The sequence below is a fragment of the Sciurus carolinensis genome, chromosome 17, assembly GCF_902686445.1.
Source record: "Sciurus carolinensis chromosome 17, mSciCar1.2, whole genome shotgun sequence".
Classification (NCBI taxonomy): domain Eukaryota; kingdom Metazoa; phylum Chordata; class Mammalia; order Rodentia; family Sciuridae; genus Sciurus; species Sciurus carolinensis.
In genome coordinates this window covers 18,991,555-19,017,055 of record NC_062229.1, presented here as the reverse complement: position 1 = coordinate 19,017,055, position 25,501 = coordinate 18,991,555, and the positions used below count along the sequence as shown (strand labels likewise).

The following is a 25,501-nucleotide window of genomic DNA, read 5'->3' as shown; positions in this document are numbered from 1 at the left end:
CTAATAAAGACTCTCAGATTTGGACTTCTCAGTGGGCATCAGTCTGTTCTTAAAATTGCACCCCACAACATTTTAATCTCCCATGCTTGTTGTAATATGATCCAGCAGCAAGAGGAAATGACCATACCTGGCAATCCCCACATTCTTGTTTTAAGCTGGTCAACCACTACCCCTGGCCAACTCATGGTGTCTATGAAGCAGAGTTGAGAAGGCATGTTGGAATGGCAGCTCAGGTGTGCTTTTCACAAAGAAAAATTGGGCAAGATAACTTTTAGGTAAAGGAGCATGCTGGAACATTTTCCATCTTTTTATGAAAGTATGTATAAATCTGTATCCATCTAGACACTGCATATTTAGTTTCTGTCTAAATAATTTTATAAATTCAGTAGAATATGGAAATGCAAAACTGATAAAATTAAGAGTTGTATTAGTTGTATCAAAAATCAGTGCCCTGAAAAACATTTTGAAATAAATGGTGCTTGGATAACTATTTATGCATTGAATCAAGATAAACTAAATTCCTGTCTAAATCTCAAAAATCATAATAAAAGGAAGCTGTAGGAAGGATCTTAAATTGTAGTAGACTTTAGAAGAAAATATAGATGAACCTTCTCAACATCTACCAATATGGAAAAATCAATGAATAGAACTGAGAACATAACCAATGGATTTAAACATTTTAAACAAGTATATGTCCAGATTTAAGAAGAGAAAAAAAAATAGAAACCTAGGGAAGTGTATTTAGAACATATTAGGCATTATAAAACATGACATTGTAGATATATACACTGCTTAAGTCAATTAGAGTAAAAACATATATTATGCTATTTAATTCAAGGAGGGGAGCCAAAATACAGAAAGAACAAATGCAGGAGCTCGTGATGCACTGCATGCGTCTGTAGAGCCATCACTTGTCACCTGAATATGTGCCACTGTGCTGGCCAGTACTTCAGTAAAGCAGGAATGCAGAATAACTCAAAACTATGAAAAGATGCTCATCTTCACTAAGGATTCAAAGCAGTGCTGTGATTTGGATATGTGGTGTCTCCCAAAGCTCAGGTGTGGGACAAGACAGGAATGTTCAGGTGTGAAGTGATTAGATCATGGATTGGTACCCTCACTGGTGGATTAATCCCCTTAAAATGGATCAACTGGGTGACAACCTTAGGCAGGTGGGGTATGGCTGGAGGAACCAGGACACCAGGGGCATGGCTTTAGGTTTTACTCTGTTCCTGGGAGAGGAGCTCTCTCTGCTTCCTGGCTGCTCTGTATTTTATGATACAGATTCCATTTTACATTTAACCCTGTGCCCAGCTAATTTCCACTTCATTTGATGAAGATTCGCTGAACAAATGTCCTTTCCAACAATAGGATGAGGCATTGTGGCTGCAAAGGTGGGACAAATTCGAGGAATCTGTACAGAGGATGAGAAAAAATTCAACACAGTCGGTGTGAGGGAAAGCACAGTAGGTCTGATATAGATAGGAAAACTTTGAGTTAATTTATTCACATCACCTCAGAAAACATTCCTATAAATGAGATTTGAAGATGGCATTCATTTAGTACTGGAGATTGACATCCCATCACTTCTGAGGATATATGTCAGTCAGGAAGACCAGAAATCAAGGACTGCAAGTTCTTGCTCATGTGAAGAAGCGGGTGAAGTTGATGTCACAGAAGTCAAGAGTACAACATTGGTCCCTGGAAGTCAGGCAGGGTGAGGAGGAGGTTGGGTAGAGGGTGCGAAGTCCAGTTTCATGAGTGAAATGATTTCTAAAATTCTATAGCACTATAGAGCAATAGTTCAAAACAACTGATTATATAATTTTGGAAAAGTAGAAGAGAGGAGTGTGAAGAAAAGACAAGCCTTTCAGCAGAAGTAAATGTCAATTACCTTGATTTGATCATCAGAGGTTGTGCACATGCATGGAGACATCACACTGTGCCCCAGAAACACATACCAGTATCATGTATCAATAAAAATACAAATGCCCATACCTCACTGTAGGTAACTGAAAAAGAAAAAGCTCAGATCTAGTCATAAAAATAATAATGACTGTTTGGTTAGTGTAAAGGTGATCAAAAATGTTCCATCATGAATTGTCCTTAGACTGGAATGATCCCAGAGTAAGATGGAAAGAATGAGTGTCTTAAAATGCACCAAGAGAGGTAGCTACAGTGTTGGATGTGCGGCATGGGTCTCTGTGGTCTCCAGTATGAAACACGTTGTGACTCATGGGAGACGTGTATCAACACTTTCATTGAGAGGCACCATCTTTCTGAGGACTTTCCCCAGGGCCACCTTGATGTCCCTGTTCCTCAGACTATAGATAAAAGGGTTGAGCATGGGGTGACCATGGTGTACATCACTGAGGCCATCAGACTCATCCTAGAGGATAATGTTGCTACAGAACTGAAATAGTCTCCAAGGCTAGTGCCATAGAACAAGGAGACCACCAGCAGGTGAGACCCACAGGTGGAAAAGGCTTTGTACTTGCCTCTGTCTGATGAGATCCTCAGGATGGAGGAGAAAATCTGAGAGTAGGAGAGGAGGATGCCAGTGAGAGGGAAAACAGCTAGGATGATGGCCACAGAGTACAGGACTACATTATTGATGAGGGTGTCAGAGCAGGTGAGCTTCAGAACTTCAGGAAGATCACAGAAAAAGTGGGGGATTTTCCTGTTTGTGCAAAAGGACAACCTCAAAATGGTCAAGGTGTCTGGGAGGGAGCCCAGGATACTGATCAACCAGGATCCCAGAGCCATGAGCTGACAGAGTCGTGAGTTCATCATGGCTGCATAGTGCAGGGGGTGACAGATGGCCACGAAGCGGTCATAGGCCATCACTGCCAGGAGCAAATTGTCCTGGCATCCAAACACAAAGAAAAAGCAAATCTGTGAGATGCAACCTGCAAAGGTGATGACTCTGCTCTGAGTCTGGATGTTCCTCAGAGCCTTGGGGATGGTGGTGGAGGTGAAACCAATGTCAGCCAGGGACAGGTTGGAGAGGAAGAAGTACATGGGTGTGTGAAGGTGGGAGTCTGAGATGGTGGCCAGGATGATGAGCAGGTTCCCCAGCACAGTGACCAGGTACATGGATAGAAGCAGGCCAAAGAGGAGGGACTGCAGGTCAGGGTCATCTGTGAATCCCAGGAGGATGAAGTTTCCAGCTCCTGTTTGGTTTCCTCTTTCCATGTTGCTGGTGTGTTTTCCCAGAAGGAGGGAGAGAAGGAACTCAAAATTCACTTCAGCCAGAGACTTGGGAGGCAGAGGGAGGACTGCACATTGAGATCCAGCCCTAGCAGTTTAGTGAGATGCTGTCTCAAAATGAAAAATAACAAGGAGCTGGATGTGGATCAGTGGTTAACCACCCCTGGGTTCAAACCATGGTACCAAAAATAAAGAAAAAAAGAAATAATTGAAATCATTTCAAATAGGGATTCCCCAGGATGCCCCAGTGTGTTTTATGGAAACCTATGGAACACAAGAGATCATTTATTTTGTATTATCATTGCATCCCGTTGCTGACATGTTTCAATTATCATTTTTACCCCCCAAACAAACAAGTCAAGACCTGGCTCTAGGTCAGTGGTTATCAAATGGTGTCCCCAGGCGTAGCTCCCTGGGCATCACCTGGAATCTTGATGAAATGTGCGTTTTCATGCACACCTGACCACCTGAAGCTCACATTCTAGGTTGAAGCAGCCAGTATGTCTTAGGAAGCCCTTGCAGGGTTCAGATGCACACACTTGTTTGGGAACCAGGGCTCCAGGGCTTACCTGCACCCCTCAGCACTCCTCCATCCCCTGTCATGGGAAGACTCTGTATTTTACTGTGCTTCTTTCCTGTGATTATTGCATGTCATATCCTGTGGATTGTGTTGGTCTTTCTGCAGGAAATAGCAACAGCTTCTGTTATTGTTATTCTTTTTTCTATTTGATTTTAATCATCACTCTTAGTATATAGATTCAAGAATCATGGAAAGTCTAAATAGAGAAATCCTAGGGTTTCTAAATGTAAGCACATTAAAAAATCACATTAAAATATTCCACATGGGGAAATGGCTGTTCAATAATTTCTTATTCTGGATGCTTGCTTTCCTGGTTTTCTTTATGAGGAAGACAGGTAAGGTGAATTTTATGATTTTTCTCTTATGATAATCTGCAGATGACTTCTGTCAGTTCTTTAGGATTCAGGTATTTCCTTTGTCACCTTCATGTGAATAACTGATTAAAACTACAACATTCAGATTCTTATATCAGAAGTGAGAATTTACCTCCAGATATTTCAATCCCTTTGTAGGTAAACTTTCCTGGTTTTGAAAGAAAATGTGGATTATGTTCATTTCTTTTTAATCATATTGAGTGTATTTTAGGTTTATTGCTGTTAGAAATGATTGTCCCCACATTATATCCACAGTTGTGATTATATCTGGGAAGTTTTGGGATTTTAAAAAATTTTTTTTTATTGTAAACAATTAGATACATGTTGTTTCTCTGTTTGTACATGGCGTAAAGTCATACCATCTGTGTAATCATAAATTTACATAGGGTAATGTTGTTTGATTTATTCTGTTATATTTTCCCTTCCCCCCACCCTCCCACCCCTCTTTTCCCTCTATACAGTCCTTCCTTCCTCCATTCTTGCTCCCCTCCCTAACCCTAACTCTACCCCTAACACTAACCCCTCCCACCCCCCATTATGTGTCATCATCCACTTATTAGCGATATCATTCGTCCTTTGGTTTTTTGAGATTGGCTTATCTCACTTAGCAGGCAAATGGATGAAATTGGGATTTTTTTTTTGCATTGATGATTTGTCATGTAGTTTTCCTGGGCCATTTCAATAACTTCATGATTTTTATTTTGGTGAAATTTATTTTAACTAAATGATATTAATTTGTAACTGCCAGCCTTTCTTTGGTTTCATTTTATAACTTTCACATTGCAGATCCTTGTTAAGGTTTTGTGTAAGATATGGAATTCTTTATTTTGTCACATTATATGATGTTCAGCTCAGTGAATTGCATGATATTAACTATGTAGTTTTAGTTCTCTTAATGTACATTGCTTATTCTGCATACTGTGGTGGGGATATTTAAAATTTTCAGTAAGAGAGTAATGACTCAGTAAGAGTGTAATGATTTGAAAAATATAATGTTGAATTCTGTCTTTATGTTCCCAAATAAGTGTCAAGGCTTTGATGTGGATTATGAGACTAAAGCAGCTATATAAAGAAAACACAGTATAAAAATAAAGTAGACATATACATTGGCATAAATAATCTCTAAAAGTAGAGGAACATTGTGTCTACAAATTTTTTCATACAAGTAAAAAAGAAACTTCAGTAATTAGAAATTTATTATGAAAACATCTGAAGGAAAAAGGTACCAGGTAAAAAATTGCAAAATATTCTATTTGGTTAGTCAAAGTTAATGTGTTTAAATGATAAAAATTCACTTATAAATTATAGAAAGCTTAATGCATTGCTGGGAAAAGGGTAGAAAGAGTTAAAAATTAATTAATTCATTAAAGGAAATGTAAAAAGTGTATTGAATGAGACGAATTTCATTCTTATCATTGAAATAAGGATAAGATTACATTTTCACTGAAGTAGTTGAGAAGGCCTTTTTGATAACAGTTACCATGCTAAATTCTGTGAGGGGGAAAGGGAAGTAGCATTTCAGGTACTGATATGAATGGATACTTGGTCGATTTTTTGGACTGGAGAAATTAAATCAGCAAATAGCCCTTTTATAAATTCCACTAGAGTCACCAGTAGATGACTGGATATCTCATTGAGCAGTGACATCATTTTTTATTTTTGGAATTGTTTCTTGGTATATCATATAAAAACTACAGATGAATACATATGCCATCCATCCTTAAGAAATAACAACTTTAAAATTTAAAGATGTTGGAAATAAAAATACCATTAGGCAACACTAAATAAGTAGGGTACATAAAATAAAGATCAGAGAAGAGCTAGAGAACTGAAAAGGAGAAAGGTCCTAGAATTGAGAAGTAAATTCCAGAACTAATTCTAAGTTAGACTTGGGATGAAATGGACAAAAAGAGACAAGAGAAGGAAGGATTAGGGACCGAGGTGCAGCCTGTTTGACTATGTCATAATGACCCCAATATATATAAAACAGCAACGTGCTAAATAAAAACCTTCAAAAGACAAAAGTTAAATTGAAATGTCTAGGATTAGGACTGAGAAAAATGAACGTAAATGTAAGGAAAAATTTCAACCTTGCGAAGTCATATTTCTTACAACTCTGTGTTGAAAGTATGTAGATATTCCAGAGTTGAACTTATTTTTGGGAATTGTCCAAAATTGACAGAGGATAAAAAATCAACAATCAAGGAAAGAATCCAATAAATCACAAGACTTACTACCAAAAAATATTCTTGCAGGACCCTGAGGAGGGAGCAGAAGCAGAATTCTCCTTCAAGTAGAGAAGAAATCTGTCTTTCATCTTCTCTATTGTCAGTACCTGGAGGTTCAGACCAATGAAATAGATGGAGAAAAAGACACAAGACACCTGAGTATGGAAAAGGCAAGATGTCTACTAGGAATGATATTGAACAAATTCTATTGTGATATCGTGTGCACGTACAACAATGTACCAACAAATCCCACCTATGTACAACCACAACACACAGCAAAAACAGAGACAAGGCAAGATGTCCTTGTGATGGTGGAGAGATCAGCTGCAGATGCAAACCTATTTTAACTCAGGGTGATTTTACTGAGGCCATTCATACAAAGCCAAAGTGTCAAGGGCAGAGGCCATTCCAGGCGGCATGAGGGCAGAGAGCACATTCAGATCTTTAGCAAATATTGCTTCTCTCTAGTTCTGAATTTACATTTTCAGATCTAACAGGGAAGTCTCAGTATTCTCTGTAAAATTTCTACTCATTCAACTTTTTAAAAAATAAAACAGTTGGTAGAAGGGGAAAAAAGTTGCATTTCTACATGTAGGTGAATTCATTAGGAAATAGATCTCCAACATTCCAAATATTCATCCATTTACAACTCCTGGAATGGGGACCAGAATCTTATGAACACGCAAGGAGTGAGGTTTTAATATGTATAATTACTTGAAGATCTGCATGTGCTCACCCTTGTGTTATGTTTTATATACCTTCATTCATTTTATCATCATGACTGTTTTTATAGGATGTAAACAAATGTGTTATGATAGTGCAATGATAATAATGAACAGGCCCTACTACCTGATAGTGAGTATTATCATTTTCTCATTCCTGATTTACATTGACTTCATCCCAATATGATTCCTATGAAGTGGATACTATTATGATCCTTATCTTATAGATATGGAAATGTAGACAAAAACCATTCAGTAACTTGATGTCAGAGGATATATGGAAGGTGTTGTGTTAACTACACAAGATACAAAAGGAGGTACCTTGAGTGAATGAAAGAGAAGTTTTGTACATAAAAGAAAAGGAAACTTCTCTGATATAGGAGAACCAAGTCACCTCTAGTGATTCAAGAAAAGTTGCAGAGATGGTTGTGCAGGAAACAATTGAGAGATGGTCAATTACGTCAGGAAGGCAAGACATCCTCAGAACTGGGTTCCAGGAAAGAGAAGTAAGATGAGAAGGAGCTGAGAGGGAGAGAAGTGGAGAGACACAGGAGCTGACTGCACAGACTAAGTGAGGGGCCCTCCTCACTGCAGTGTCCCCACCTGGGCCACCAAGGCTCATCCTGTGAGCACTGTGCTGCCTCCTACCTGCTCTCACATTGGCAGCCCAGGGTTGGTGAGCTCCTCTTCTTCCTTCTCAGGGTGATGAGAGTCAGCTCACCTTTGATGAAGGCCTGAGGTGGCTTCAGGCATGAGTGCTCTTCAAGATCCAGAAGTCACTCATTCTCAGCAGGGCTGAGCTGTGGGTGAGAGGATTCAGAGACATATTTACTACTTCCAGGACCTCAGTGGTTGAATTCTCATGAATGCTCATTAAGTTAATTGTTGCATTGTTATTCTGTTTTCTGAGCAGCTGTATTTCCATGTGTGAGAAAACCAAACTAGAAAGGTAATTGTGCATGCAGCTAGTTTTGCTTCCTTGGGACCATCTTGTTTGCCATCTATGTCTATCTTTCCCCTGGGGCTGTTGGCTCATGATGTCATTTTGTCTCTGGACTTGATCTCTACTGATTATAGTCCTTCCTCATGAGTATTTCCTCAACCTGTGAGATGGAGTTTCTTGGTATTTCCCAGGCATGAGCAGGCAGTATCCAATCCCATGTGAGACCTTAAGTGGGAGCTGTGCACAGGAGGACATCCAATTCACAAGCAGCTCTTCCAATGACTTTGCCAATGCTTCTAAATTCATGATTGCATGTTTGGTGCAGATGAAGTTCCAGGCATTTGTTTAGCTAAGTACATTGAGAGGTGGTTTGTCTGTGCAAGAAGGAGTCTGTAGGCATCTAGAGCTTTACAGTTTCCCCACAAGATAACTGAATGGTCCTCAGTACTCAGAGTGCAGAGAGTATGAACCATCTTGAACAATTCACCAGTAAATAATATTTACACCACAAATCAAACATTTTTTTTATTGTACACAAATGGAGTACAACTTTTCATTTCTCTGATCGTTCCCAATGTAGAGTCACACCATTCGTGTAATTATACATGGACATAGGGTAATGATGATTGTCTCATTACACCATCTTTCCTCCCCCATCCCCTCCTCTCCACTCATTTAACTCTACAAAATCCAGTGTTCCTCCTTTCATCCCATTCCTCCTGCACACCTCCATTATGTATCAGCATCCGTTTCTCAGTGGAAACATTCAGACTTTGGTTTGTGGGATTGGCTTATTTCACTTTGCATGATATTCTCCAACTCTGTCTGTTTATCTGCAGAGGTCATAATTTTATTTTTTTGTGGCTGTGTAGTATCAAGCATTTTAAAAACAATTCCAGAGAATTATAACAGTAGGGCAGAGAGTATCCTTTTTGGGTGACTGTTTAGTATGAAGTAATGTTTAAAGGATGAGAACTTCTCATCAGAAGGGAAGACCTACCATGGGGCTCCCAGTGACCTGTGTTCCAGGATTGCAACACACCTTGTTCATGCTGTGTATTGGATTCACTTCCCATTCTCCTTCTCCCATGAATGATGCCATCCCTTGGTCACACTTGATACAGAGACACCAGTCTCTACAAAAAATCCTATAGGAAACAACTTGTTGAAATCTAATCTTGGATTGAAAGAAGAAAATCATGGGAGAACTTCACAGAGGCAATGTGCAGTGACCTCCATTTGGGAACAATGTGGCCAAATGTTTTTATTTTCCATGTATCAGGAATTCTTGCTCTAGGGAGAACTCCTATGTGCTTATTTGAGCAATGTCCTGAGTATTGTGACACATAGTCCCCCTTCTCCCTTCTGATGTTGTGGATCATAGGGCCCAGTCTGTGGTTCCAACATTATAGCTGTGAAAGGATTTATGGTCCATCACTGTCATGTGTGCACATGATTTGGGTTAAAGAATTTGGATGTGATTCAGAGTGGGAGGCAGAAACTTTTCAGGTGGACACTTAGGTGACTAGGGAGGGCATGACTTTAATTGTAAGTGGTTCTGTTTTTTTGAGTGCAGTATAGCCCTTTATTTTGTGAATACCTTTCAGGCAAGACAGTATCAAGGTGGTATAAAAAGACTCCCCTGCCTTCATCAGCTCACCTAAACCAGGCAGAGACTGCTATCTACAAAGCAGGAAAGCCCAAGGTGGACGCAGCAATTCACTTAGGATTGGCAGCCACATGGTGGGTAAAAGAAGACAATATTTAATTATAAAGGATCATGGAAATGTGAAAAGATGGCTAGGAAGAAAGAAGAAAAGGAGAGGTTGTTGGTTGCACCCATGTAGTAGGACCTATAGTGATTGCTAGCAGCCTGCCCCACAGAGGACACCAGCACCTTCTGAACATGACATCACCAATGAACATTTACCCTGGAGAACTCCAGAGAGGGCAGATGTAGCTCCAAGTTTATCTTCCCCTCAGGAACTCACTGCTGTGGAATCACTTTGGAAAAGATACCACATTCTCCCATACCCTGCCAAGTCCTGACTCCCATGCTGTTGCATCTGCTCATCAGAATTCCGTTGTCCTGATCCTGCCCTGTGGTTAAATGGGCATGACCACATTTCGGGTACTCGACTCTTGTCATGGTGCAGTAGATTGCACTCTCATATCCAGAGATGATATCTCAGTGCATGTGACCATATGCTGGACAGGGGTCACTTGCTTCAGAGAGCTTCCCTTAGGGATTACAAAGCTTCTGTAAGTCTGGAGGCCTGGGTCATTACTGGCCTGGATTCCAGAGCTCTATGCTCTCCATATATGCCTATGATTCAGGTCTCAGCTCCACAGCCACTACCCAGCTCCTCCACATCTGACATCTGAACCAGTGTCACCATGAGTCAGACTGTAAGTCATATCAGTGCCAAGAGGAATATGCTCAACCCTAACACCATGGTTCAGAGGATTCTGTTCATTACTAGCTCTTCCAGGGAGAGACATGGTGGAAGGGTGTGTGAGAAGAAAGCAATTCAACACATGGTAGCTGGGAAGCAGAGAAAGGGAGAATGAAGTGGACAGGGAGAGGATGAACCCATTCAGGTCAGACCCCCAGTGACCTACTTCCTCAATCTAGGTCCCTCTTCCATTTAGCCCATTCAGGAACCAATGAATTAATTCATCAAATGTATTCATGCACTGTTTTAATTAGATTTTGTGCTGCTTTGAGCAAAAGATGTGACACAAACAATTTCAGAAGAGGACAAATTTATACTGAATCTCACCATTCCAGAGGGATCAGTTCACAGATGGCAGGATCCATTGCCTTGGTCTCAAGGTGTGGTAGAACACCATGGCAGAAGAATGTGGTGGAGAAAGTGGCTCAGAATATGGCACTAGGAAGCAAAGAGAGAGCCCCACTCACCAAGAGCAAATTATATGACCCAAAGTCACACCTCCAATGACTCATCTCTTCCAACCACAACCTACCTGCCTACAGATACCACCCTGTTAGTCCCCACTAGGGGATTAATTCACTGATTAGGTTCAAACTGTCACAACCCAGTAATTTCACCTCTAAACCTTCTTGCATTGTCTCACATGTGAGATTTTGGGGGACACCTCATAGCGAAGCCATAACATCCAGTGATGTGGTCAGTGACCCTGGACCAGTTGCTGACTAAAAGGTGAACCTCTGAACCTTGGTGCACTGGGGATCCTGCTTCCAACACATGTGCTTTTGGGGATATTCCAGATCTGAATCATAACAACACCTCAGATGCTCCCGAAGGAGCACAGGCAAGTAGACAACCTGATTTCATCCCCGTGATACCCATTTTGTACCTCCAGTATTCTGAACTGTAAAATGATTCATTGGTGCTTTCTTATCTCCCAGTCTTGTTGTAGTTGTTTCTAGCAGTAGGAGGAAATGACCATAACTGGTATTGCCCAAGTTCTTGTTTTAGGCTGGTAAACCACTACCCCTGTCCAACTCTTGGTATCTGTGAAGCAGAGCTGAGAATGCATGTTGGTATGCCACCTCAGGTGGCATTTTCACAAAGACAAATTGGGCAATACAGTTTTTAAGCAAAGGAATACAACGGACCATTTCTATTGTTTTATGAAATTATGTATAAATCTGAATTCATCTAGACATTGTGAATTTTTTTGGTCTAAATATGTCAATTCAGTAGAATATTAATATGCAAATTAAATAACATTAGAAGTTGTATTAGTGGTATAAAAATCAGTGTAGAAGAAGACAATTTTGAAATAAATGTTCCTTACATTTTTTAAATTAATTGAATCAAAATAAACTAAGTTATTGCCTTAAAGCCACAAATAAGGAAGTTGTAGGGAAGTTCTTCAATTGTACTGGGTTCTAAGCACAGCACCAATGAGCCCTCTGAGCATACACTCAGGTGGAAGAAAAGGAACTGAGTAGAACTGAGAACAAACTGATGAATTCAGGCATGTTAAGCAAGCGTAGGTCAAGAAAACCAGACTGAAAAAGCAAATGGAATCCTAGGGAATGTACTTAGACCATACTGGGCATTATAAAACATGAACTCGTAGACATGTACACTGTTGAATTGATTAGAGTAAAAACACATACTGTGCTGTATGTTCCAAGGAGGTAAAAGGAGCTCATGACCAGCTCTACAGGTCTGTCAAGCCATCACCTTTCAACTAGATATGTACCACCATGATGGCTGAACTTCAGTAAAGCAGGAATGCAGAATAACTCAAAAGCATGAAAAGGTGCTCATCTTCACTAAGGATCCAAGGCAGTGCTGTGGTTTGGATACGTGTTGTCCCCAAAGCTCAGGTGTGGGACAAGGTAGGAATGTTCAGAGCTGAAGTGATTAGATCACAGAATGTACTAATGGGTGGATTAATCCCCTTAAAATGGATCAACCAGGTGATAACTGTAGGCAGGTAGGGTGTGCCTGGAGGAGCTAGGGGCATGCCTTTGGGTTTGTACTTTGTTCCTGAGAGTGGAGCTCTCTCTGCTTCCTGGTTACCCTGCTTTGAGCTGATTTCCTCCTGCTCACCCATCTCCATGATGTCTGGCCTCATCTCAGGCCCAGAGGTGTGGAGTCAGCTGTCCATTGACTGAAAGCGAGAAACTCTGAAAGCGAGAGCTAAAATAAACTTATCCTTCTCTAAATATTCTTGCCAGTACTTTAGTTCAGAGCAAGGAAAAGCTGAATAAATCAGGAATTGAAATTAGAATACAGTTGTGCCTGTATAACAGCATTTTGGTCCCTCACGAACCTCACTTAAGATGGTGAACTCATGAGTTTGCATCCCCTGGTGACACCACACAACATTAAATTGTGTATGTGGCTATGATAAAAGAGCAGGACCGTCCTTCCCCATATCTCTCTGGCTTCCTGTCTCTCCATGTGATCTCTCCCACTTGGGTGTGCTCCTGGCACAGCTCCAGCCAGTAGAATGGGATGAAGTCAGAGGCTTCCTCACCAGAGCTGGAGTCATGCCAATTGGACTTGATAGACTCCAGACTGTGAGAAAAATGGACTTCTTTATAACACAGTCCATCTCTGACACTTTGTTATAGTAATGCAAATGGACTAATACGTCACATAAAAGAGATACTGAGAATCTTAGTGATGTGATGAATATAAAACCTGAAAATAGTGCTGACACCAACTGAGTGTTGTTGATACTACTATCAGCATTAATTACTCTGAATGTCTTCTCCAGCTCAAAACCTGTTATTCAATTTAAAACTCTGCATTTTCTGTTACACATTCTATTTTTCATTTATTCCTCTGAACAACTATTTTTCACTCCATTTGACAAATGAACAAGGAGACCTTTCCAACAACAGGATGAGGCATTGTGGTGGCAAGGGTGGGAAAGAGCCAGTTCTCTAATTTGAAGAATCTGTTCAGAGGATGAATTAAAAATGCAACACAATTGGTGTGATGGGAAGCACAGTAGGTCTGATAAAGAGGGAAAACTTTGAGTTATTTTTTTCACATCACCTCAGAACGTGTTCCTGTAAATGAGTTTTCAAGACGGCATTCACTCAACACTGTAGGTACCCATCCCATCACTTCTGAGGATATACGTCAGCCCAGAAGACCAGGAGCAAGGGCTGCCAGCTCTTGCCCATGTTAGGACGTGTGTAAAGTTGATGTCACAGAAGTCGAGAGTAGAACAGTGTTTCCTGGAGTCAGGCAGGGTGAGGAGGAGGTTGGGTAGAGGTTGTGAAGTGTAGCTTCACGAGTGAAATGATTTCTGAAGTTCTACAGCATTGTAGAAGCCCATAGGTTATAACAACTGATTATATAATTTTGGAAAACTAGAAGAGAGGAATGTGAGTGTCCCAGTAAAAAGAAAAGACAAGGCTTTCGCCAGAAGTAAATGTGGATTACTTTGATTTGAGCATCACAAGTTGTGCACATGCATGGAGATATCACACTGTGCCCCAGAAACATATACCAGTATCATGTATCAATAAAAATACAAATGCCCATTCCGTAGTGTAGAAAACTGAAAAAGAAAAAGCTCAGTTCTGTTCATACAAAATCACAATGAATGTTGGATAATGTACAGGTGATCTAATATGTTGCATCATGAACAGTCTTTAGTTTGGAATGAGTCCAAAAGAAGACGCTAAGAATGAGTTGTCCTAAAATACTCAAAGGTATCCGCACCATTTAATGAAAGGGCCACACTCTCTGGTCTCCAGTGTGGTGTACACTGTGATTCATGAAAGATGTGCGTTGAACTTTTCTCTGAGAGGCATCATCTTGCTGAGGACTCTCCCCATGGAAATGTTAATGACCCTGATTTGATCCTTACACATTGTGCACATATACTGATCATCACAGAGTGCCTCATCAAGATGTACCATTATTCCATACCAATAAGAAATGTATGTAAGTAAAAAACCCAATCAATATTGCAGATAACAGAGAATGCCCAGTTGAGTTCATACAAAGTTGAAATGATTAGTTAGTATAAAGGAAGATACAATATGTAGCAATATGAACAATTGTTAGGGTGGGAGAATCCCAAAGGAAGATGCCAAAATTGAGTTGCCTTAAAATACACAAAGCAGAAGTAGCCACAGTATTGAATGGAGTGGGTGAGGTTCTCTGGTCTCCAGTATGGAGCATGTTGTGACTCATGAGAGACATGAATCAAACCTTTTGCTGAGAGGCACCATCTTCCTGAGGACTGTCACCAGGGCCACCTTGATGTCCCTGTTCCTCAGACTGTAGATGAAAGGGTTCAGCATGGGTGTGACCATGGTGTACATCACTGAGGCCATCAGACTCATCCTGGAAGATAATGTGGCTACAGAACTGAAATAGACCCCAAAGCTAGTGCCATAGAACAAGGAGACCACCAGGAGGTGAGACCCACAGGTGGAAAAGGCTTTGTACTTGCCTCTGTCTGATGAGATCCTCAGGATGGAGGAGAAAATCTGAGAGTAGGAGAAGAGGATGCCAGTGAGAGGGAAAACACCCAGGAAAATGGCCACAGAATAAACCACTATGTTATTGATGAGGGTATCAGAGCAGGCGAGCTTCAGAACTTCAGGAAGATCACAGAAAAAGTGAGGAATTTCCCTGTTTGTGCAAAAGGACAGCCTCAAAATGGTCAAGGTGTCTGGGAGGGAACCCAGGATACTGATCAACCAGGATCCCAGAGCCATGAGCTGACAGAGTCGTGGGTTCATCATGACCACATAATGCAGGGGGTGACAGATGGCCACGAAGCGGTCATAGGCCATCACTGCCAGGAGCAAATTGTCCTGGCATGCAAACACAAAGAAAAAGCAAATCTGTGAGATGCAGCCTGCAAAGGTGATAACTCTGCTCTGAGTCTGGATATTTCTCAGAGCATTAGGGATGGTGGTGGATGTGAAACCAATGTCCGCCACGGACAGGTTGGAGAGGAAGAAGTACATGGGCGTGTGGAGGTGGGAGTCTGAGATGGTGGCCAGGATGATGAGCAGGTTCCCCAGCACAGTGACCAGGTACATGGAGAGAAGTAGACCAAAGAGGAGGAACTGCATGTCAGGGTCATCTGTGAATCCCAGGAGGATGAAGTTTCCAGCTCCTGTTTGGTTTTCTGTCTCCATGATGCTGTTGTGTTTTCCCAGAAGGAGGGAGAGAAGGAACTCAAAATTTACTGCAGCCAGCAGCTCAGGATGTTGAGGCAGGACTTCGTACTTTGAAAGGAAGCCCCAGCAACTTATCGAGATCCTGTTTCAAAATAAAAAATTACAAAGGAACTGTGCATGTTGCTCAGTGTTTAAGCACCCCTGGGTTCAAATCATGGCACTTTATAGAAAACCAAATCATAGAAGTCATTCCAGATAGGGATTTCCCAGGATGCCCCAACTTCTTCTATGGAAACCTTTGAAACATAGGAGATCATTTATTTTTGTCTTATCATTGGGTCTTTTTGCTGACATGTTTAAATTATTTTTTAACCCCCCAAACAAAGAAACAAGTCAAGACCTGGCTCTAGGTCAGTGGTTATCAAATGGTGTCCCCAGGAGTAGCCACCTGGCAATCATGTGAAATGTGCATTTTCATGCTCACCTGACCACCTGAACCTCACATTCTAGGTGAGAAGCAGCGCTCTCTTAGGAAGCCCTGGCAGGATTCAGATGCAGGATACACCTGTTTGGGCAACAGGGGTCCAGGGCTTACCTGCACCCTCAGCACTCCTCCATCCCCAGGTGCTCTGCTGTGTTCTGCCTCATGCACCTCGAATGAGCATCTTCTAGTTCCAGTCAGGTTGACCGGTCATGATAAGGCTCTCTGTCTTATTGTGCTTCTTTCTTGTGATTTCTACATGTCTTATCCTTTGGACATTGAGGTTCTTTTGCTAGAAATGTCAACAGCTTCTAGTATTGCTATTCTATTTCTATTTTATTTTAATCATCACTCTTAGTATATAGATTCAAGAATCATGGAATGTCTAAATAGAGAAATCCCAGAGTTTCTAAATGTAAGCATGAATCTTATGTACCTTAAAAGAATCACCTCAAAATATTCTGTCATGTGAAAATAGCTCTTCAAACCATTCCCACTCTGGATGCTTGCTTTCCTAATTTTCTTTATGAAGAAGACAGGTAAGGTGAATTTTAAGTTCATATTTTCTTCTCTTATGATAATCTACAGATGATTTCTGTAGGTTCTTAAAAATTCAGGTATTTTCTCTGTTGCCTTCATATGAATAAGTGATTAAAACTGATCACATATGAGGCTGCCAGGTTCATATTTAAAAAAAATATCTGTCTTCTCATCTGGAAGAATAAAAAACCCAGAATAGCTAAAGCAATCCTTGGCAGAAAGAGTGAAGCAGGGGGTATCGCAATACCAGATCTTCAACTCTACTACAAAGCAATAGTAACAAAAACGGCATGGTATTGGTACCAAAATAGAAAGGTGGATCAATGGTACAGAATAGAGGACACGGATACGAACCCAAATAAATACAATTTTCTCATACTAGACAAAGGGGCCAAAAATATGCAATGGAGAAAAGATAGCCTCTTCAACAAATGGTGCTGGAAGAATTGGAAATCCATATGCAACGGAATGAAACTAAACCCATATCTCTCACCATGCACGAAACTAAACCCAAAATGGATTAAGGACCTCAGAATCAGACCAGAGACCTTGCATCTTATAGAAGAAAAAGTAGGTCCAGAGCTTCAACATGTTGGCTTAGGACCAGACTTCCTCAACAGGACTCCCATAGCACAAAAAATAAAAGCAAGAATTAATAACTGGGATAGATTCAAACTAAAAAGCTTTCTCTCAGCAAAGGAAACTATCAGCAATGCGAAGAAAGAGCCTACAGAGTGGGAGAAAATCTTTGCCAATCATACTTCAGATAGAGCACTAATCTCCAGAATCTATAAAGAGCTCAAAAAAGTCTACACCAAACCGGGCGGCTGTCCGGAGGAGGAGGTGTGTGGCGGGTCTCTGTGTCTCGGAGCTATTGTACGGGGCTCCAGGTGGTGACTCAGGGGAGGGGCTGCATAGCCAGGCGATTGGTGCAGAGCAGGGTCCCAGGAGCTAGGTGGCTTCTTGCTGGAAGAGCCGCACAGAGACACGCCTAGGGGCGGAGCGAAGTTTCCAGGGCGGCGGGCAGACTCTCTGGGAGAGGCAGCCTAAGGAGACTCGCCTGCGAAGGGTGAGGCTCCCAGGCCCAGGACGTAGGTCCGGGCCCCTGGGATCGTTGCAGAAGAAGACAGCCCAGCCCAGGGGGTAGTTGTAGATTGAGGGGAACCTCTAGGAGGGCAACTGACTAGCGAGACGTCCCCACCGAGTGACTCTTCCCGGCCAGGGGAGGTTTTCCCACAGGGACGATAAAGCCAGAGACATAGGCACAAACAGGCCTTGCCTCAGCCCACAGTCCTAGTTCCCCGTTGGATGACCATTGGTCAACAAGTGGAGGCACCTTCTGCCCACTAGCAGGGAATATACGCCACCTGAGGATTCACCACACCTAGAGAGGCAGCTTCTTCATGGAGCTCTGCATTATCAACCTCCTCCAAGCACTTCAGGCTACTGAAGGATAAGAGGGGATATACTAGCAATCTTCAGGGACATTATAAGATGATAGAGGAAATCTGCAATATCTTAATGACCCACTGATTCCTGAACAATATGAGAAAACAAGGGAAGAAAATGCCCCAAACAAATCTAGATGTTACATCAATAAAAGCCAACGACAGCATGGCAGAAGAAATGACAGAAAGGGAGTTCAGAATGTACATAATTAAAATGATTAGGGAAGCAAACGATGAGATGAAAGAGCAAATGCAGGCATTGAACGATCGCACCAATCGACAGTTAACAGAGCAAATTCAGGAAGCAAAAGATCATTTCAATAAAGAGTTAGAGATATTGAAAAAAAACCAAACAGAAATCCTTGAAATGAAGGAAACAATAAACCAAATTAAGAACTCCATAGAAAGCACAACCAATAGGATAGAACAGCTGGAAGACAGAACTTAAGATATTGAAGACAAAATATTTAACCTCAAAAACAAAGTTGAACAAACAGAGAAGATGGTGAGAAATCATGAACAGAATCTCCAAGAACTATGGGATATCATGAAAAGGCCAAATTTGAGAATTATTGGGATTGAGGAAGGCTTAGAGAAACAAACCAAAGAAATGAACAATCTATTTGAAGAAATAATATCAGAAAATTTCCCAAATCTGAAGAATGAAATGGAAAATCAAGTCCAAGAGGCTTATAGGACTCCAAATACACAAAATTACAACAGACCCACACCAAGGTACATTATAATGAAAATACCTAACATACAAAATAAAGACAGAATTTTAAAGGCTGTGAGAGAAAAGAACCAAATTACATTCAGGGGGAAGCCAATACGGATATCAGCAGATTTTTCAATCCAGACCCTAAAAGCTAGAAGGGCCTGGAACAACATTTTTCAAGCTCTGAAAGAAAATGGATGCCAACCAAGAATCTTATACCCAGCAAAACTTACCTTCAAATTTGACGATGAAATAAGATCCTTCCATGATAAACAAAAGCTAAAAGAATTTACAAAAAGAAAGCCAGCATTACAGAACATTCTCAGCAAAATATTCCATGAGGAAGAGATAAAAAACAAAGAAGCAAATCAGCAAAGGGAGGAATTATCCTAAAGGAACTATCAAATAAAGGAGGAACCAAGATGTGTCAAAAATTTTAAATATGAACCAAATGACTGGGAATACAAATCATATCTCAATAATAACCCTGAATGTTAATGGCGTGAATTCATCAATCAAAAGACATAGACTGGCAGATTGGATTAAAAAGAAAGATCCAACAATATGTTGCCTGCAAGAGACTCACCTCATAGAAAGAGATACCCATAGACTAAAGGTGAAAGGATGGGGAAAAACATACCATGCACATGGGCTCAGCAAAAAAGCTGGAGTATCCATCCTCATTTCAGATAAAGTGGACTTCAAGCCAATGTTAGTTAGAAGGGATAAAGAAGGACATTTCATACTGCTTAAGGGAAGCATAAATCAGCAAGATATAACAATCATAAACATCTATGCCCCAAACAGTGGCTCATCCATATATGTTAACAAATCCTTCTCAATTTTAGAAACCAAATAGACCATAACACAATAATACTAGGTGATTTTAACACGCCTCTTTCACCACTGGACAGATCTTCCAAACAAAAATTGAACAAAGAAACCATAGATCTCAATAACACAATCAATAATTTAGACTTAACAGACATTTATAGAATATACCATCCAACCAAGAGCGAATACACTTTCTTCTCAGCAGCACATGGATCCTTCTCTAAAATAGACCATATATTATGCCACAAAGCTAATGTCAGCAAATACAAGAAGATAGAGACACTACCTTGTATTCTATCAGATCATAATGGATTGAAGTTACAAATTAATGAAAGAGTAAAAAACAGAAACTACTCCAACACCTGGAGATTAAACAATATGCTACTATATGATGAATGGATAACAGAAGATATTAGGAAGGAAATTAAAAAATTCTTAGAGGTAAACGAGAACAAAGAAACAACATATCAAAATCTCTGGGACACTATGAAAGCGGTACTTAGAGGAAGATTTATTTCATGGAGCGCATTTAATAAAAGAAGTAAAACTCAAAAAATAAATGACCTAACACTACAGCTCAAAGCCCTAGAAAAAGAAGAACAGACCAACACCAAAAGTAGTAGAAGACAGGAAATAGTTAAACTGAGAGCTGAAATCAACGAAATTGAAACGAAAGAAACAATACAAAAAATTGACAAAATAAATAGTTGGTTCTTCGAAAAAATAAACAAAATTGATAAACCTTTAGCCACACTAACAAAGAGAAGACGAGAGAAAACCCAAATCACTAAAATTCGGAATGAACAAGGAAATATCACAACAGACACGACCGAAATACAAAACATAATTAGAAGCTATTTTGAAAATCTATACTCCAACAAAATAGAAAATTTCGAAGACATCAACAGGTTTCTAGAGACATATGAATTGCCTAAACTGAACGAGGAGGACATACACAATTTAAATAGACCAATTTCAAGTAATGAAATAGAAGAAGTCATCAAAAGCCTTCCAACAAAGAAAAGTCCAGGACCAGATGGGTTCTCAGCCGAGTTCTACAAAACTTTTAAAGAAGAACTCATTCCAATACTTCTCAAAGTATTCCAGAAAATAGAAGAGGAGGGAACTCTCCCAAACTCATTCTATGAAGCCAATATTACCCTGATTCCTAAACCAGACAGAGACACATCGAGGAAAGAAAATTTCAGACCAATATCCTTAATGAACATCGACGCAAAAATTCTCAACAAAATTTTAGCAAATCGCATACAAAAACATATTAAAAAGATAGTGCACCATGATCAAGTGGGTTTCATCCCAGGGATGCAAGGTTGGTTCAACATCAGGAAATCAATAAATGTCATTCACCATATCAATAGACTTAAAGTCAAGAATCACATGATTATTTCAATAGATGCAGAAAAAGCATTTGATAAAATACAGCACCCCTTCATGCTCAAAACACTAGAAAAAATAGGGATAGTGGGAACATTCCTTAACATTGTAAAGGCCATCTATGCTAAACCCATGGCTAATATCATTCTTAATGGTAAAAAACTGAAAGCATTCCCTCTAAAAACTGGAACAAGGCAGGGATGCCCTCTTTCACCACTTCTATTCAATATCGTCCTTGAAACTCTAGCCAGAGCAATTAGACAGACCAAAGAAATTAAAGGGATACGAATAGGAAAAGAAGAACTCAAACTATCCCTATTTGCTGATGATATGATGGTATACTTAGAGGAACCAGGAAATTCCACCAGAAAACTTTTAGATCTCATAAGTGAATTCAGTAAAGTAGCGGGATATAAGATCAATGCACATAAATCTAAGGCATTTTTATACATAAGCAATGAATCTTCAGAAAGAGAAATTAGGAAAACTACCCCATTCACAATAGCTTCGAAAAAAATAAAGTATTTGGGAATCAATCTCACAAAAGAGGTGAAAGACCTCTACAATGAGAACTACAGAACACTAAAGAAAGAAATTCAAGAAAACCTTAGAAGATGGAAAGATCTCCCATGTTCTTGGATAGGAAGAATTAATATTGTCAAAATGGCCATACTACCAAAAGTGCTATACAGATTCAATGCAATTCCAATTAAAATCCCAATGATGTACCTTACAGAAATAGAGCAAGCAATTATGAAATTCATCTGGAAGAATAAAAAACCCAGAATAGCTAAAGCAATCCTTGGCAGAAAGAGTGAAGCAGGGGGTATCGCAATACCAGATCTTCAACTCTACTACAAAGCAATAGTAACAAAAACGGCATGGTATTGGTACCAAAATAGAAAGGTGGATCAATGGTACAGAATAGAGGACACGGACACAAACCCAAATAAATACAATTTTCTCATACTAGACAAAGGGGCCAAAAATATGCAATGGAGAAAAGATAGCCTCTTCAACAAATGGTGCTGGGAGAATTGGAAATCCATATGCAACAGAATGAAACTAAACCCATATCTCTCACCATGCACAAAACTAAACTCAAAATGGATTAAGGATCTCGGAATCAGACCAGAGACCTTGCATCTTATAGAAGAAAAAGTAGGTCCAGAGCTTCAACATGTCGGCTTAGGACCAGACTTCCTCAACAGGACTCCCATAGCACAAGAAATAAAAGCAAGAATTAATAACTGGGATAGATTCAAACTAAAAAGCTTTCTCTCAGCAAAGGAAACTATCAGCAATGCAAAGAAAGAGCCTACAGAGTGGGAGAAAATCTTTGCCAATCATACTTCAGATAGAGCGCTAATCTCCAGAATCTATAAAGAACTCAAAAAACTCTACACCAAGAATGTAAGTAATCCAATTGACAAATGGGCTAAGGAAATGAATAGACACTTCACAGAAGAAGATCTACAAGCAATCAACAAACATATGGAAAAATGTTCAACATCTCTAGTAATAAGAGAAATGCAAATCAAAACCACCCTAAGATTCCATCTCACCCCAATTAGAATGGCAATTATCAAGAATACAACCAACAACAGGTGTTGGCGAGGATGTGGGGAGAAAGGTACACTCTTACATTGCTGGTGGGGCTGCAAATTAGTGCAGCCACTCTGGAAAGCAGTGTGGAGATTCCTTAGAAAACTTGGAATGGAAACACCATTTGACCCAGCTATCCCACTCCTTGGCCTATACCCAAAGGACTTAAAATCAGCATATTACAGAGATACAGCCACATCAATGTTCATAGCTGCTCAGTTCACAATAGCCAGATTGTGGAACCAACCTAGATGTCCTTCAATTGATGAATGGATAAAGAAAATGTGGTATATATATACAATGGAATATTACTCAGCCATAAAGAATGATAAAATTATGGCATTTGCAGGCAAATGGATGAAACTGGAGAATATCATGCTAAGTGAGATAAGCCAATCTCAAAAAACCAAAGGACGAATGATATCGCTAATAAGTGGATGATGACACATAATGGGGGGGGGGAGGGGTTAGTTTTAGGGTTAGAGTTGGGTTTAGGGAGGGGGGCAGGAATGGAGGAAGGAAGGACTGTATAGATGGAGGGGAGGGGTGGGAGGGGTGGGGGGGAAGGGAAAAAATAACAGAATGAATCAAACAACATTACCCTATGTAAATTTATGATTACACAAATGGTATGCCTTTACGCCATGTACAGACAGAGAAACAACATGTATCCCATTTGTTTACAATAATAAAAAAAAAGTATCCGTCTTCATCATGTATTTAAGAGTAGACAGTGTCACCTAGCAGTATTTCCCTCAGAGTTTTATTCCTAATTCCAGTTTATTCTTGTAGATGAATCTTAGAATCAGGCTACTTTTAAGGAAAATAGTATTATTACTTTATTGGAAATGTCCTTAAAATTTTAAACTAAGTTGAAAAGTTGTGAATCTGCACAACATTCAGATTCTCATATCAGTAATGGGAATTTACCTATAGGTAGTTCAATCCCTTTGTGGTAAAATTTCCCAGTTTTGAAGAGAAAATGTGGATTATGTTCATTTCTTTTTAATCATGTTGTGTGTATTTTAGGTTTAATGCTGTTAATAATTATTGTCCCTACATTATATCTACTGTTGGGATTATATCCAGAAAGTGTTTGGGTTTTATTTTGTGGTTGTTGATGAGGTAGCATATAGTTTTTCTGGACTGTCGCACTAATTTCATGATTTTTTTGTAATAGTGTACTTTAACTAAATAATATTAACTTATAACATCCAACATTTTTTTGGTTTTATTTTATTGCTTTGACATTGCAGATCCTTGTTAAGGTTTTGTGTAAGATATGGAATTACTTATATTGCCATGTAATATTGATGCTGAACTCATATTGTATTGCATGATATTAAGTATGTGATATTAGTCCTGGTAATGTATATTGCTTATTCCTGCATACTTTGGGAGAGCTTTTTAATATTTTTAGTAAGATTGTAATGACTTATTAACCATTTTAAATACATAATGTTAAAACCAGTCTCCATGTTCCCAAATAAATATCAAGCCTTCGCTGTGGGATGAGAGACAAAGCAGCTATAAAAAGAAAGCATAATATAAAAATAAAATAAACTTATACTTGGGCATAAATAATCTCTAAAAGTAATGGAATATTTTTTAACTACAATTTTTTTTGGTACAAGTAAAACAGAAACTTCAGTAATTAGAATTTTATATTGAAAATATCTGCAGGAAATATATACCACATAGAAAACTGCAAAATATTCTATTTGGTTAGTCAAAGTTAATGTATTTCAATCATAAGCATTCACTTATGAATATTAGAAATATTAATGCATTGCTGGGAAAGGGGTTGAGGGAGTTAAAGACTCATTAAAGGAAATGTAAAAAGGTATTAAATGTTTGAGAGGAATATCATTCTTACCATTGATTTGAAAAGGTGAAAAAAAATAAGATTCCATTTTCTTTGAAGTATTCAAGAAGCCCTTTTTGAAAAACAGTAACCATGCTAAATTCCGTGATGGGCAAAGGAAGTGACATTTCAGGTACTGATATGAGTGGATACTTGGTTGTCTATTCTGGGCTGGAGAAATTAAATTCACGAATAGCCCTTTTACAAATTCTGCTAGAGTCACCAGTAGATGACTGGGAATCTCCTTGAGCAGTGACATCATTGTTTCCTTTTGGAGTTGTTTCTTGGTATATCATATAAAAAACTGCAAATGAAAACATATGTCATCCATGCTTAAGAAATAGAAACTTCAAAATTTGAAACTATTGGGAATGAAAACACCATTAGGCAAAACTAAAGCATAAAATAAAGTTCATAGGAGAGCTACAGAACTAAAAAGGAGAAAGACCCTAGAATTGAAAAATGAATTCCAGAATGAATTCTATATCTTCCACATCTAGAAATGGTTAGATGTTATTTAGAATGAAAGGGAGAAAAACAGACCAGCAGAGGAAGGACCGGGGTCTGAGGTGCAGCAAATAAAATTCCACACATGTATGATTATGTCAAAAAGATCCTGATATAATATAAAAGTAAAATGCCTACTAAAACCCTTCAAAAAGACAAAAGGTAAACTGAAATGTCTAGGATGAGGAATGAGAAGAATGTGCACAGACATAAGGAAAAGTTGAATCTTACAATGTCATATTTCTTACATGTATGAAGCTATCCCAGAGTACATAGTATGAAGCTATCCCACAGTAGAACTTATTTTTGGAATTTGTCCAAAATTGATGGAGGACAACAAATCAACAACCAAGGAAAGAATTTTAAAAATTACAAGATTTACCACCAAAAAATGCTCCCGTAGGACCTTGAGGTTGGAGCAGAAGCAGAATAAAGTAAAGAAAAAAACA

The 25,501-nt window shown here is 39.5% G+C and overlaps 2 protein-coding genes across 2 annotated transcripts; both read right to left on the bottom strand.

The window, feature by feature from the left end:
• Positions 1–2,319: 2,319 nt before the first annotated feature.
• LOC124969334 (olfactory receptor 7C2-like) lies at positions 2,320–3,195 on the bottom strand. The gene has a single exon (XM_047532253.1). The coding sequence runs from the start codon at positions 3,193–3,195 to the stop codon at positions 2,320–2,322; it is 876 nt and encodes a 291-aa protein (XP_047388209.1).
• An 11,520-nt stretch (positions 3,196–14,715) lies between these two features.
• Positions 14,716–15,678, bottom strand: LOC124968199 (olfactory receptor 7C2-like). Its single transcript, XM_047530492.1, has one exon. The coding sequence runs from the start codon at positions 15,676–15,678 to the stop codon at positions 14,716–14,718; it is 963 nt and encodes a 320-aa protein (XP_047386448.1).
• Positions 15,679–25,501: the final 9,823 nt, after the last annotated feature.

What these genes read in the sequence shown, in the direction of transcription:
- LOC124969334 (XM_047532253.1), bottom strand. Translation starts at nt 3,195, where the DNA reads ATGGAAAGAGGAAACCAAACAGGAGCTGGAAACTTCATCCTCCTGGGA.
- LOC124968199 (XM_047530492.1), bottom strand. Translation starts at nt 15,678, where the DNA reads ATGGAGACAGAAAACCAAACAGGAGCTGGAAACTTCATCCTCCTGGGA.